This window comes from Betta splendens, chromosome 10, assembly GCF_900634795.4.
Source record: "Betta splendens chromosome 10, fBetSpl5.4, whole genome shotgun sequence".
NCBI lineage: Eukaryota > Metazoa > Chordata > Actinopteri > Anabantiformes > Osphronemidae > Betta > Betta splendens.
Window position 1 is genome coordinate 6,650,720 of NC_040890.2, and position 12,606 is coordinate 6,663,325.

The following is a 12,606-nucleotide window of genomic DNA, read 5'->3' on the forward strand; positions in this document are numbered from 1 at the left end:
GAATGAAACAACTGGGTTTTGACCAGTTTATCTGTTTTGCTTAGTAATTTGGGAAACAACATTCTGCCTCCTTTACAGAACAACATGTTACTGAGCCATCTGTCCCGTTCTGTGAGACATGAGATGTGCATATTGTGTTGCATATTGTCAGTTTGCTGCAGCAGGTGGTAACGCTGAAATCTGTCTCATATTCAAATAGCATTAATGAAACCTAAAGAGCGTGAATGTAGATTCATTCCACGTAGACTTCTGCGCTGCTGAATGTTTTGAACGGATTTCAGATTCCCACAATCCAAACAGATCCCATCATGTGATGAATGAATAAAAAAATTGTAAGACACTTGTGCAACTGACCCAGAGGTGCCCTGGCGTCGTTATGTGTGTGTGTGTGTGTGTGTGTGTGTGTCTCTCTCTCTCTCTCTCTCTCTCTCTCTCTCTCTCTCTCTGTGTTTCAGCGCTCGCCACAATGAACTTATTGAACCCCATCTCCTGGCGGTGAGAAATGTGCCGGGCTTGCAGCATCCCGCGGACGTCATGGCAACCTGTGGGGAGGCAGCCGAAGCCGAGTGTGCGTGCGCATGAGCGTGTGTGAGCCGTCTGATGCTAGTGTTGTAGTCTGTAGTGCTGGCCGACCAGGACCGTCAGAGGCGAGAGCAGTGCAGCAGCAGCGGCGGCAGCAGCGGCGGCGGCGGCGGCGGCGGCAGCATCAGAGGCGGGCGTGAGGCTGCTATGGATGCCGCGTCTGGGCTGCCGATTAGGCTGATCAGAGCCGGGGCTGCCATGCAGTGACAGACTACAGGAAGACACACACACACGCTGGAGGAGGGAGAGGAGGGGAGGAGAGTAAACACGCGAATGATCCGCTTCTAGACTATGGCACCGTCGGGCTCGCGTAGTATGAAGCGGGGCTGTCAGAGAGTTTTGTACTGGATCCCGGTCCTGTTCATCGCCCTCATAGTAGCGTGGTCGTACTACGCCTATGTTTTGCAGCTCTGCATAGGTAAGGAACCAGCTGTCTGGCATAGTACTAGGAGGTGCGTGTGTATGTGTGCGTGCGTGCGTGCGTGAATGGGAACCGTCTCTGCCTGCTGTGTGTGTGTGTGTGGTTCTTTCGCCGTTGGGTGGGGAGACGTCTCTGCTTCAGCACTTTGTGGTCCATGCTGATTTTTTTCATTTGGATGCAGATGACAGGCTTGTTTACGCAGTGACAGTCACATGGCAATACGAGTGGAACAGGCTTCCACTATTATTAAGTTTATGTCAAATTATATTATAATATATTAAGTTTGTGTCAAATTATAACACATCTGGCTTAACAAATATTTCAGCATGCTCTTATTGTGAAGGACATTGTAGCACATTTACTGTTTGAGTGGAAAGAACGGGATTAAAGCATTTCCTTCCAGTTCATGCTGACCTGGAGGAGTTTTGTGTTTGGGCTTTAGGCTCATGTAGCTGCTGCAGCTTCATTATATGAACTTACTTCCCATTAACAGCAGCATCATCATTTGGCGAGAAGCATGAAGCAGCGTCTGTGTCAGGCCCGTCTTCTTCTTGTGGCTAATAAATGTTGGATGATGTGGTTACAGACAGCGAGCCTCCGCGGTGAAGGGTGAACACAGAGCTGACCTGGATCTGAGTAATGGTTGCTGGTGTGTCTCGACGGAGTCTCAGCAGCCTACTCCCGTGCTCCATTTGGCAGCATTTCAGACCACGAGGAAAGCAGATCTGCTCTGTCAAAAAGGAGACGATTTAAGGAAAGCAAATGCAGGAAAGCACAGGGAGGGAGGGCATGTTTGTTCCTAAATCTGATCTCCATATTTAGCCAGACGCACAGGCTTTAGGCTTATACTTCACACAGTCGGAGTTACAGCCCATGAGTCACAGTGCACTGACATAAATACCACAAAACCATGGAAATGCAAAATGCAGGAAGATAATAAAATAAATACATGTTTGTTTGCATTTCTCAATTACTCTCTTTTTTCCTATTCATTATTACGCTAAACAAATTATTAATTATACAGTATTTTCTTAATGATCAGCTTCTAACCCTGCTCTGCACCAAAAAGGGTGGTCAGCATCTGTCCCACAGCGGAGGGCTGCCGCCGTCCATGTGACATCAGGACATTTTAGGCACTGAAGGATAACAGAAGATCCACTTCACCGCCTGATGTGTGTGTGTGTTTTTAACTCAGCAGAACAAGGGCATATTTGTGATGCATTTAAGTCACATGGGACAGACAGATGAAAAAAAACAGCAACGGGGCAGGACAGCAGTCGCTCAAGGCCTCTGTAGGCAGACACAGGGGCAGTGTGTGTGTGTGTGTGTGTGTGTGTGTGTGTGTGTGTGTGTGTGTGTGTGTGTGTGTGTGTGTGTGTGTGTGTGTGTGTGTGTGTGTGTGTGTGTGTGTGTGAGCCGTCAGCTGATACCTCTCATTTGGCAGCTCAGTTAATCCCATTGTCTGTCTTACATAATTCACCCCAAGCGATCTGCTGCTGACCCACTTTGCTTTGAACACCATCGTCTGAACAGTTGCTTCTCTTTCTAAGATTCTTCACATTACGGGATCAGGCGGTGTTTGGCTTCCTGGAGCCGCTGTAGTTGTTAGAAATGGACCTCGTAGCGCCATCAGGAGGCTTTTACACAGTCACAGACATGCTAGCGTCACGGAAGCTCACGCTCTCCTCCTCCACTGTCAGATTCCTTTCTGCTGGCACAGCGGCGTGCACGGGTTTTGGCCGCGCGCCCTGTTTCAGGACCTTGGCACACCTTTCCTCAGCTCCTGCTGGTGTGTGTGTGTGTGCGTGTGTGTGTGTGTGTGTGTGTGTGTGTGTGTGTGTGCGTGCGTGCGTGCGTGTTGTTCATTAGGGGCTATGATGGATTATTCTGATCAGCTGATCATTGATTCCTATCACAAACATTAAACGCTGTCAGCTGATCCTCCAACAGGTTCTTCGTTCGTGCTCTCGTCCTGGTCTTTGCATCGTCTGTGACACTGCTGATGTTGGATGATCAGCAGCTTCAGCGGGAGCTCTTTGTCGCCGCTTGCATTCACATGCACCACGTTCCTGCTGTTCCTGCTGTTTTCTCCTGATGCTCGTGTACACTAACGATCATCTTATGTGTCAGTGCCGTAACAATCTCCAATATAAGAAGTCAGATTTCCCTTCTGCTGCGTGTACACACAGATTTATGGTAAACAGGTCACTTAGCTCCATGTAAAAATACTCACTACGAGGAAAAACAGGTCGGATGCTTCGCCTGGAAGTGAGCTGTGCCTGGTTTGCTCATGTGCTGAACCCACAACCAGGTTTTAGAAAAAAACATTCATTTCATTTTCCTCTTGTTGATTTAATCCAGGGGATTACAATTATAATAACTTGACATGGACAAAATATGTGACAAGTGTGGTTTTCTATTTGTTTTTCAGAGTCCATTGAAGATACAGGCGAGAAAGGTACGAGGTTTTATTTTTATTTTAAACACCACGAGTCTCCAGCTGTTAAGTGTTGAGAGGTTCTGCAGCTTTCAGTCTGTGTAAAGACAACTCACGTTAACACACTACGGTCGTAAGGGTGAATGTTTAGAACCTCAAATGAGATTATGCCTCCAAGTTATGTTCACCTGGACCTAGTTTGCTTGTTTTATATTTACACGTCTAAATCTGAATCGCATATTATTAACATTGAGTTAAATGCACTGATGACTAACCCGCGTCCACGTCTCTCCCCTCCCAGTCGTGTACCTGCTGGTCTACCACGTAGTCTTCGTCATGTTCGTCTGGGCGTACTGGCAGACCATCTTCACCCAGGCCGTCAACCCCCTGGAGGAGGTGAGCGTCAGCAGACAGGGGCTCCAGCCTGGTCGTGTGACTGAGCGCTGCCTTTAGGCTCACAGGGCTCTGCCGGAGAGCAGGGAGGGGGGCACTCGGGCTGTGGCCGCAGCACTTCAGCTGTGCCGAGTGTTGAGAAGGACGCTCAGATATGAAAGGCACCCTTGTGTTCCAGTTTATCGCTCACCACACGTGGAAGCTGCCTTTTATTAGCGCTGATCCTGGATCATTTAAGGATAACAGACTGTGACAAAAGGCACGTTTCTCCTTGGCTGTGCTGTTTGTTATCATCGCAGATATTTCTTTCCAGCGTTCAATCAAAAATGACCCAAGTGGCTGAAAATACTGCAGCTCCTCCTGGAGCCAGAACAACCGGAACACCTGGGCTGCAGCTTCACATTTGATACTCAAATTGTTTGAGTGTTTTAACAAATTAGAAATAAAAAAGAGCTGCTGACGACTCACCGCTGTCCCTGTTGTGCACCACGCAGTTTCACCTGTCGTACTCTGACAAGGAGCTGCTGGAGCGTGAGGACAGGGGGGAGTCTCAGCAGGAGATCCTGAGGAGAATAGCCAGAGACCTGCCCATCTACACCCGCACCAACTCTGGAGGTACAGTACGGGGCTGACGCACAGCTCTCAGCCGTCGTTTGACCTCCGACGCCTTGACGACCTGTGGTCAAGCGTTAGCAGTAGCCGCCGCTGACGCCCGTGTGATTAAACCGGCTGTGTCTCCTCAGCGATCCGTTTCTGCGAGCGCTGTCAGCTGCTGAAGCCTGATCGATGCCACCATTGTTCAGTCTGTGATAAGTATGGCTCTCTGCTCATGCACCTATAGAGGAAGACCAAACAATATATCGCTCTCTGGCAGGCGGAGTAAAATTCCATTACGCTGATGTCTGACCCTGGTGTGTTGCAGATGCATCCTGAAGATGGATCACCACTGCCCCTGGTATGTAGCCGTGCTCTTTTATTAAACAGGCAGCGCGCTTTAATATTAACGCAGGGTCTTGTTTCATCCTTTTGATTACATTGCTTCCTTTCTCACCTGCACAGCTGTACTGTGCCTATGCTCAGGATAGAAGCGAACAGCAGTATATGAAGTAGAAAATAAACACACTTGTTGCTGAGCAGGAAGCTGCAGGTGTTCCACAAGGACGCATTCCAGACCCACAGCTTTTCTAAACTCTACAATAACTATGTGTGCATCCTGTTCGCAGGGTGAACAACTGTGTGGGATTCTCCAACTACAAGTTCTTTATGTTGTTCTTGGCGTATTCTCTGCTCTACTGCCTTTTTATAACTGCTACAGATCTTCGATACTTCATCAAATTTTGGACGGTAGGTAACCGCATGACGCCGCTGTGCAGCCTACAGTATCTCCATTCCAAACTTAAGGCAGTATGTGTGTGTGTCCTGTTAAAAGTGTGCTGTTTGATTTTTCTTTCACAAGGCTGGAGGTAGAGCACATTTCCGTCTAAAAGAATACCTGGTACTGTATGAGGCAGTCGGCTGCTGGCAGTGAGATAGAGGCAGAATAGATCTAGCATAGATGCAGTGGCCCCTCTGGGCTCGTGCGCCTGTTTGATTTGTGCTTTCTCCCTCAGAACGGCCTCCCGGACACTCAGGCGAAGTTCCACATCCTGTTCCTCTTCTTCTCGGCCTCCATGTTCTCCGTCAGCCTCGCCTCGCTTTTCATCTATCACTGCTGGCTCGTCTGCAGGAACCGATCCACTCTGGGTACGCTGCCGCGCGCGGTACCTGCGTGTGTCGTCTCATCAGCGCCGAGAATCGGCCTCCAGTCTGTTCACTGTTTGCTCGGCGTCGACTCTATTCTAATGATGAAGGATGTTCCGCCGCGCTTTTCCCACCATCAGTCACCCTCCTCATCAAGCGCTGTGATTTGACGAGCCTCTCTGGACCATTATCAGACAGAGCGGTTTCTCATTATGTGTGCACAGAGGCCAGCTTTGTCCCTGTGTGTTGGAGGAGAGTGGATTATCCAGAGGAGTATGTTACAGTGTAATGCAGAGACACAAAGCTCAGAGTCGTAAGCAGCTTAGTAACAGACACTGTTAGGAAGAGGAGTCACACCTGGCGAAACAGTCCCAGAATCGCAACAAAGACACTTTCATTCAGAGTTTGTTCATTGATTCAATTTCATGTGTTGATCTGTTGTTAGAATGAGCTGCTGCCGGGGCTCCAAAGAATATCAGATGTTGTACTTTATCTTCGTTGGGGCAGAATAACGCTTCCTCTCCCCCCGTTTCCCACCAGAGGCCGTTCGCGCCCCTGTGTTTCGTCACGGCACAGACAAGAGTGGCTTCAGTCTGGGCATCAGTAAGAACTTCCGCCAGGTCTTTGGTGATGAGGTGAAATACTGGCCTGTTCCCATTTTCTCCAGGTAAAGAATGTGGGCAAACCCTTTGAAACGAATGGGCTCATGTTACAGTTTAAATCTAAACTCAGAAGAAAGACAGACTAAACGAACACCCTATAGGCTCTAACAACTTAGTGTGAGACTAGTAAACAATAAATCCAATTTATAACTTGATGAGCTATTAGAATAAGGATTATCTGGTGACTTAGCCTGATAGGACTGTTCTTTGTGGAACACGAATGACATGTTTTGTGTTGTGTTAAGAGGTAAATGGATTTGGAGGGAGGCCAGCAGATTTACAGTTTAATAATTTAATATTGTCATGTTATTATATAAAAGTATTTTATTTTAAGAAGGGGTTAGAAACCCTTGGTGCAGCTTAATCCTAACGTTGGGTAAAATGAGCTGATTTTTTACCATGTGGTTATTTAAACCTTGAAACCTTGATTTTAATACATCTTACCTTCACAAACCACTGGAATCATTCATTCTGATCTGTCATTGGCGCTTTTCAGTTTAGGCGACGGCTGCTCATTTCCAACCTGTCTGGTGAATCTGGACCCGGAGCAGCCATCTTCCCCCACTGGCTCCAACCCTGCCAACAAAGCGTGAGTAAAAGATAGAGAACACACGCGTGGAGTGGATTATAGGCTTGTAGGTTTAATGCTTAACAGTAGTTATGAGCTTTGTAGTTTCAGAGGATTTAGCTCATAGATACACAGGATTATGAAAAATGTTATTTAAAGAAGGTTTTCCAGGCCTGTCCTGGCTACATCCCTGCTCATTGGTGTGTGTGTTGTGTGTGTGTGTGTGTGTGTGTGTGTGTGTGTGTGTGTGTGTGTGTGTGTGTGTGTGTGTGTGTGTGTGTGTGTGTGTGGCTGCAGTGCAGCAGAGGGCCGTCAGTTCCCCTCCAAGCCTCTGAGAGAGAGTCAGAGTCGACTGCTCAGCAGCACCCCCTCCTGGACAGAGGCTGACAACGCAGCCAGCAGAGACCTGAAGGGTAAGAAAAGCTGAGAGCTTCTGTATCAATCCTAGCGCAAGTGTCTGCTGCTTTAAACAGATGTTAGGATGAGTGATGAATTCCTACTACGTGGGTTTGTTCAGGTGCCAGCAACCTGGGGATGAGCATAGAAAACGAGGCATGACGGGAGCTGACACCTCCCATCCCCAAAGGTACGTTTGTCATCAATCTCCATGAATAAATTAAATAAATAAAGCTTTCCATGTGACCTGTTCTCCATGAATGATGTGGTATTTAGGTCTGCGTGGCCTCTGTTCAGCGTTGGCGCCTACCAGGACGCGACGTGGTGGTGCTGGTGCTGACCCATTTTACTTCTCATCTCTGCTTCTGAGACGTTCATGCTATAATCACATACAACGTCACCCGCTGCTGCTGCTGCTGCTGCTATCTGACAATACTTCCACCTCGGAAACAAATGCACTGACTTTAACCCGCATTCCAACAATAACAGGTCTGTTTGTTTGTAAAAGAATAAGCACAGGGCAGCAGTGAAAAAGATATTTTTGCACTTTGTATAGTATGAATTGAATCAGAGCTGCTTTTGTATTTTACAGTTCATGTGTCAGAAACTCCCAGAATTCATCTGGTTTCCTGTTCGATGGAGTAAATGGTTTCATGAGTTTGCCAAACGTTTGCACTGAGTATTGTATTAGTAGTGAAGGTATTGCGATGTAAATTATGACTTCTTAGTTGTTTTCTGGTTCCAATAATGTTAATTTGTTTGTTTGTTTGTTTGGGGGGGTGGTTCTTTTTATTCGCCATGCTGAGTGTTGTGGTGGAAGTTCAAAAGATGCATGATGCAATACAGACATGTTGAGATGTTTGCTTGAAGACAAAAAAAGTGTAGACATTAGTAATATTACTGATAAACATAACGTACTAAGGGCTCTTGTGACTGGTGAGTGAGGATGTTGCTGGTCTGACGGTCCGAGCTGCGACAGCGTGTGTCCGTAACCCCCCCCCCCCCCCCCCCCCGCCAAATATTTGGCAGGTCACCGTGAAGTACATGTCAAGCTGCCAGCCAAAAAAAGCTTCCTGCCCGTCTGTCTCTGGAGGGCTGGAGAAAACAAGCCTCGGCGTGATGCTGCTCACATTGAAAAAACAGACACACCTCAGTGTTTTTTATAGGTCACATGTTGCTGTGGACGTGATGCAGAGCAAAATGTAATATGTATATAGAAAATACAAATATACAGCGTATCTGCTCCGGGTGCTTTGTAAGTTTTGTCCTCATCCTTGGCTGGAAAAGAATAAAAACATCAGAGTAGTTTGAATGTATGCTTGTTTCAAAAATCGTGATAGTGTCAATCTATTTTTCTATGTTTCCTCTGACTGTATGAATCAAGACAACATGGATGTGTGAGGCGATGAACTGCACAGCTGTCCATGCCTTATAAGAATAAAATGAGCTCCTCTGCTGTCGTCATTCCTTTGTGTTGTTGCTATTTAATGGCCAAGAGCATAAAATAGTAGAAAAAACAAGCCTTTATTTCCCAAATGATCCCCGTCTTCTATTGCATATTCCTCATTTACAGTTTGGGAGAAAAGGAGAGAACCTACACTTCAACACAAAACCTGCTACTGAACACAGCATTTATTCAAACTTTTTAGTACACTTCTCTTCTAAGCAGCATGAATGAACTGGGAACAAACACCCTTTCAAAATAAAACAACAAATAAGTGTTATATTAAATGAAATCAGTTACTTTTTTTGCCAGTGAGTAAAATCTTCCTCTTCTTTTATTACAACACTAAAACGCTACAAAACTTGAATTGAAAAGTTAAAATGAAAACATACTCTCAACGGAGTACTAACACAGCCATGAATACGTGGGTTGAAATCAGTCCAAGCCTTAGAGACGTGATGCATCTGTCCATGTTTGCGTCAATGAGGGTGCTAACATGCACAAACTGCCCACATTCATCCAATGGAGCATTGTGTACACTACTGTTGTACCACTGTATAAAGTATTTGGAGCATTAAAATGAATACAAAACTTCAACTAAGAGCACAGAGGAAACAGTGTTGTATCAGTATAAGCCCATCCTGTCAGTTCAAGGCTTGTCACAGTGAGACTAGAGCTTATTTATATTATAAACATTATTATGAACTAAAGAAAAATACTTTAGTGAGATATTCATGTGCAGCTCAACACACTCACTGAGGGCTCCATCCAGAGAGCGTATTGACATATGAGCAACGAACGGCGTCTGAGCAGCTCAATAAATTAAGGAGTTTAAAAGAGAAGAATGCAGCTGATTTTAAGGCTGAGCGTGGTGAGAGCAGTCGGGACCGCCAGCATGTTCACAACGTAAAATGGGAACATAGAGAAGGCAACAAACAGGAGACACCAGAAACGTTCTCAGCTATCCTTATAAAATCAGGTTAGAGCTTTAAAGTGCAAAACATTTCTACAGAACATTTTTTTAGGAAAACTAAAATCCCAACTTTTCACACATGTTAAATTGAACAGAGCCGACCAGACTCTCGCAGCGGCGGCAGCGTGCGAGAGCATCACATTGGGCCGGTTAAGGTGAGCAGAGCCTATGGACATCAGTTTGCTAAATGACGTGTATATGTTTCCTGTTATCATCATCCAGCTGCTGAAGCGCTGCCTCAGCGCTGCGCTGATTGTGGGTGTGAGCAGCAGGTCGAGGGAGTTTCACAGTGATGTCACGACTGCTGCTTGTTGGCCTCCTCTTCGTAAGCGTTTCCCGTTCCGTTCTGGACGTAGGCAGAGCCCGAGCCGAGCCCGTACAAGTGACCACAGTACTTTGCATCATCAATATGATCCTCGAAGAACATCTGTGGACAACATGCACAACACACAGCCCGATGAGAACAGACACAGTCAGCTGATTTTAGGAATACACTCTAAACGGCACCCGAATGGTTCAAGGCAGCATCACATATTCAAAGTAACTGACCTCTCTCATCTTGAAGAAAGCCATGCCTGTGAGTAAAGAGTCGGAGCCGGCCTGGTGCTGTGGTCCAATCCGCTCCAGCTCCAGCTGCTCGGCTACTTCCTGCAATCCGCCCTGCACACAAAACAATGCCAACGAGGCTCTGATTAGAACCAAAAGGAAAATAGCTGAGGGGAAAACCAACCGAAATCAAGGTGTGAGGCTTTAAGCTAATCTAACACTCTGATCCAGCTGCTGTTGTTAAAGTACCTTCAGGTTTTTACAGCTCTTCATGAGGTACTTGACATCATAAATTACTGGAAAGTACAAGCGAAGAATCTCAAAGAAGTCCACCTCCTCCTCAGGCAGGTTAGCGTTGGACAGAATCTTGATCAGATATCCAAAGTCATAGCCACTGCAACACACATACGCACATGCACACCTTGAAGGGTGCTTTAGGAGAGCACACAGGTCGCACACATCAAGTATTAGTGACAATATAGTAACTCTTTTTGGTTTTGCCCAATCCAGAAGACTTGTGTGTGGATTAATACAGTATCCCTGACAGCTCTTTTAATAGCAATACATTTTACTCATAACACTTCAGATAAAAAAAACAAACTTTAAATTCCAAAACAAACAGATTAGAGGAATTGATAGTATAAGAATGTACTGTACTGTTTTAATGTATACGAGATTGTAACCAAGTGTTGGTTTATTTTACTGAAGAAGAGTAAAAAAAAACATTAGTACATTTCTAATGTTTCAGAATGATCAGAGCAGAACAAATGATGTCTGCTCTGCAGCTTTGACTGAGTGCGTAGACGTGAAGCGGAGTACCTGTGAAAAGACAGCCACTTAACGCCATCACAGAGAACCACTCCTGATGTCATCAGCAGCTCTGCAAAATACAGTGTCTCGATACCTTCATCTTCGTGCTTCTTGAACTGAATCCCTGAAGTGGTCAGAAGCTCAATGGAGTCCTGTGCATACATGTCTTCTCTGATGACACACGACAAACGTTTTGTTATTCGCAGAAAATCAGCACACGGCGAGAACAGGGCAAGTGTTGCAGATGTGGACGATAGTTCACGGTTCACGATCGCGCTTTGCTCTAATCTTGTACACAAAGTCTCTCCAGTTCTGTTCATGCAGCTGATGTGAGCTGTCGGAACCACACCTAGACACAGATCCACACAGAACTCAACTTACGTGAGGTTGAACTTAAAGTTGAACTGCCATGTGGACGTTCCTGGAGGATACTCCCCTTGCTCGTTCATGAACGTGAGGCCCAGCTGGATTATCTTGAGCAGGTCCACGTTGCAGCGCAGCAACTGGTACTGATAGTCGGCATTGCTTCTGAACTCCCCGATGGGTCTGGCTACTACACCCGGAAACTCGGTGTCCTGCGAAGAAGGCAGCGCGCTCAGCATGAGACGGGGCCCGGGTGGGTCACGCGGCGGAGGCGTGACGCTCCTCCTGCTGCGTCCATGTGCTCCACTCACCATAGCGATGTAGTTGTACTTTCGGATGACATGTCGGATCCTCTTCAGCTCCTCCTCCAGGTTGTTGGCCCAAACCTCACATATTCTTTGGCTGTGATCCACAGTGGCCGCGGGCATAGTGCCACTGCAACAGGCAAAGGGAAACATGAGAAGGCGGAAAGAAGGGGGCACTTGATTTACAGGCCAAACCATAAAACGGTGGGAGGAGTGGCACTGGACACGTGACCTCCACACTCCCAGCAGATGCTAACATATGGCTGAGAACCACACCGGTATAAGGAAACACAGGCTGCCACAGGTATCAAAGCACGTCATCAACAACCGTTGACGCTAGTTTAACCTTACACTCTTTTCACGCCATGTTAACCTGGGATAAGGCAAACTGAGTGTAGGATGTGCTCAGGTGCACATTAGCTCGCGCCACGGCAGCCAGCTGTTGCCTGCGAGGCTGACACGCTAAGCGACAGTAGCGTGCGCGCGAGCGGCAGCCCGGAGGCTGCCGGCGGGAGACTGGCCACAGCATGAACGCACTTGTCAGGCAGACGGCTAGCTCGAGTGTGCGCGAGGCATGACAGGCGCGGCTAGCTAACTAGCGGCGCGCGCTCACTACACTACACACTCGCCGCCACTTTGTTCACCGCCACTCACCGTTCCCCACGCCGGGCGGTGTGTGCTTTGAACGCGTGCTATCTCAAGAGCGTCAGTTTGATTTACGTCACTGTGTCGGGGGGCTCTCCGCTAACTTTTAGATAGTTTATATGCGGTGCTGTGTCGGTGTCAACCCACGGCTGCCATCGTCGCTGAGCCTGCAACACGACGTCATCACGTAAACCGGAAGCGTACTGTACGCACGTATGTGACAGGTCCTGCTTCAAAAAAGATGAAATAGTTTAAAAAGTTAACTTTTTTAAATAAAAAACAAATGAATTTCTATCCATATATAGTAAAATTGGTTAACTT

The 12,606-nt window shown here is 46.9% G+C and overlaps 2 protein-coding genes across 3 annotated transcripts; one reads left to right on the top strand and one right to left on the bottom strand.

The window, feature by feature from the left end:
- Positions 1-497: 497 nt before the first annotated feature.
- zdhhc2 (zinc finger DHHC-type palmitoyltransferase 2) lies at positions 498-8,663 on the top strand. Of its 2 annotated transcripts, none has more exons than XR_003787251.3 (13): positions 498-1,000; positions 3,435-3,461; positions 3,742-3,836; positions 4,328-4,448; positions 4,577-4,646; positions 4,756-4,788; positions 5,057-5,177; positions 5,444-5,576; positions 6,114-6,240; positions 6,732-6,824; positions 7,106-7,216; positions 7,321-7,389; positions 7,476-8,663. XR_003787251.3 is itself a non-coding variant. In XM_029164776.3 (13 exons), exons 1-12 carry the CDS (start codon positions 874-876, stop codon positions 7,359-7,361), a joined length of 1,104 nt encoding a protein of 367 aa, XP_029020609.1. In that variant the 5' UTR covers positions 503-873; the 3' UTR covers positions 7,362-7,389; positions 7,476-8,663. The 2 variants fall into 2 exon arrangements, 1 of the variants encoding a protein (XP_029020609.1); XM_029164776.3 differs by having other exon boundaries at positions 503-1,000; positions 7,101-7,216.
- Positions 8,664-8,704: 41 nt separating this feature from the next.
- cnot7 (CCR4-NOT transcription complex, subunit 7) lies at positions 8,705-12,479 on the bottom strand. The gene is made up of 7 exons (XM_029164777.3): positions 12,295-12,479; positions 11,647-11,770; positions 11,354-11,547; positions 10,982-11,143; positions 10,412-10,556; positions 10,166-10,276; positions 8,705-10,043 (listed from the first exon to the last, which is right to left on the bottom strand). The coding sequence occupies exons 2-7, from the start codon at positions 11,761-11,763 to the stop codon at positions 9,912-9,914; spliced, it is 861 nt and encodes a 286-aa protein (XP_029020610.1). The 5' UTR covers positions 11,764-11,770; positions 12,295-12,479; the 3' UTR covers positions 8,705-9,911.
- Between the last annotated feature and the right edge of the window lie 127 nt (positions 12,480-12,606).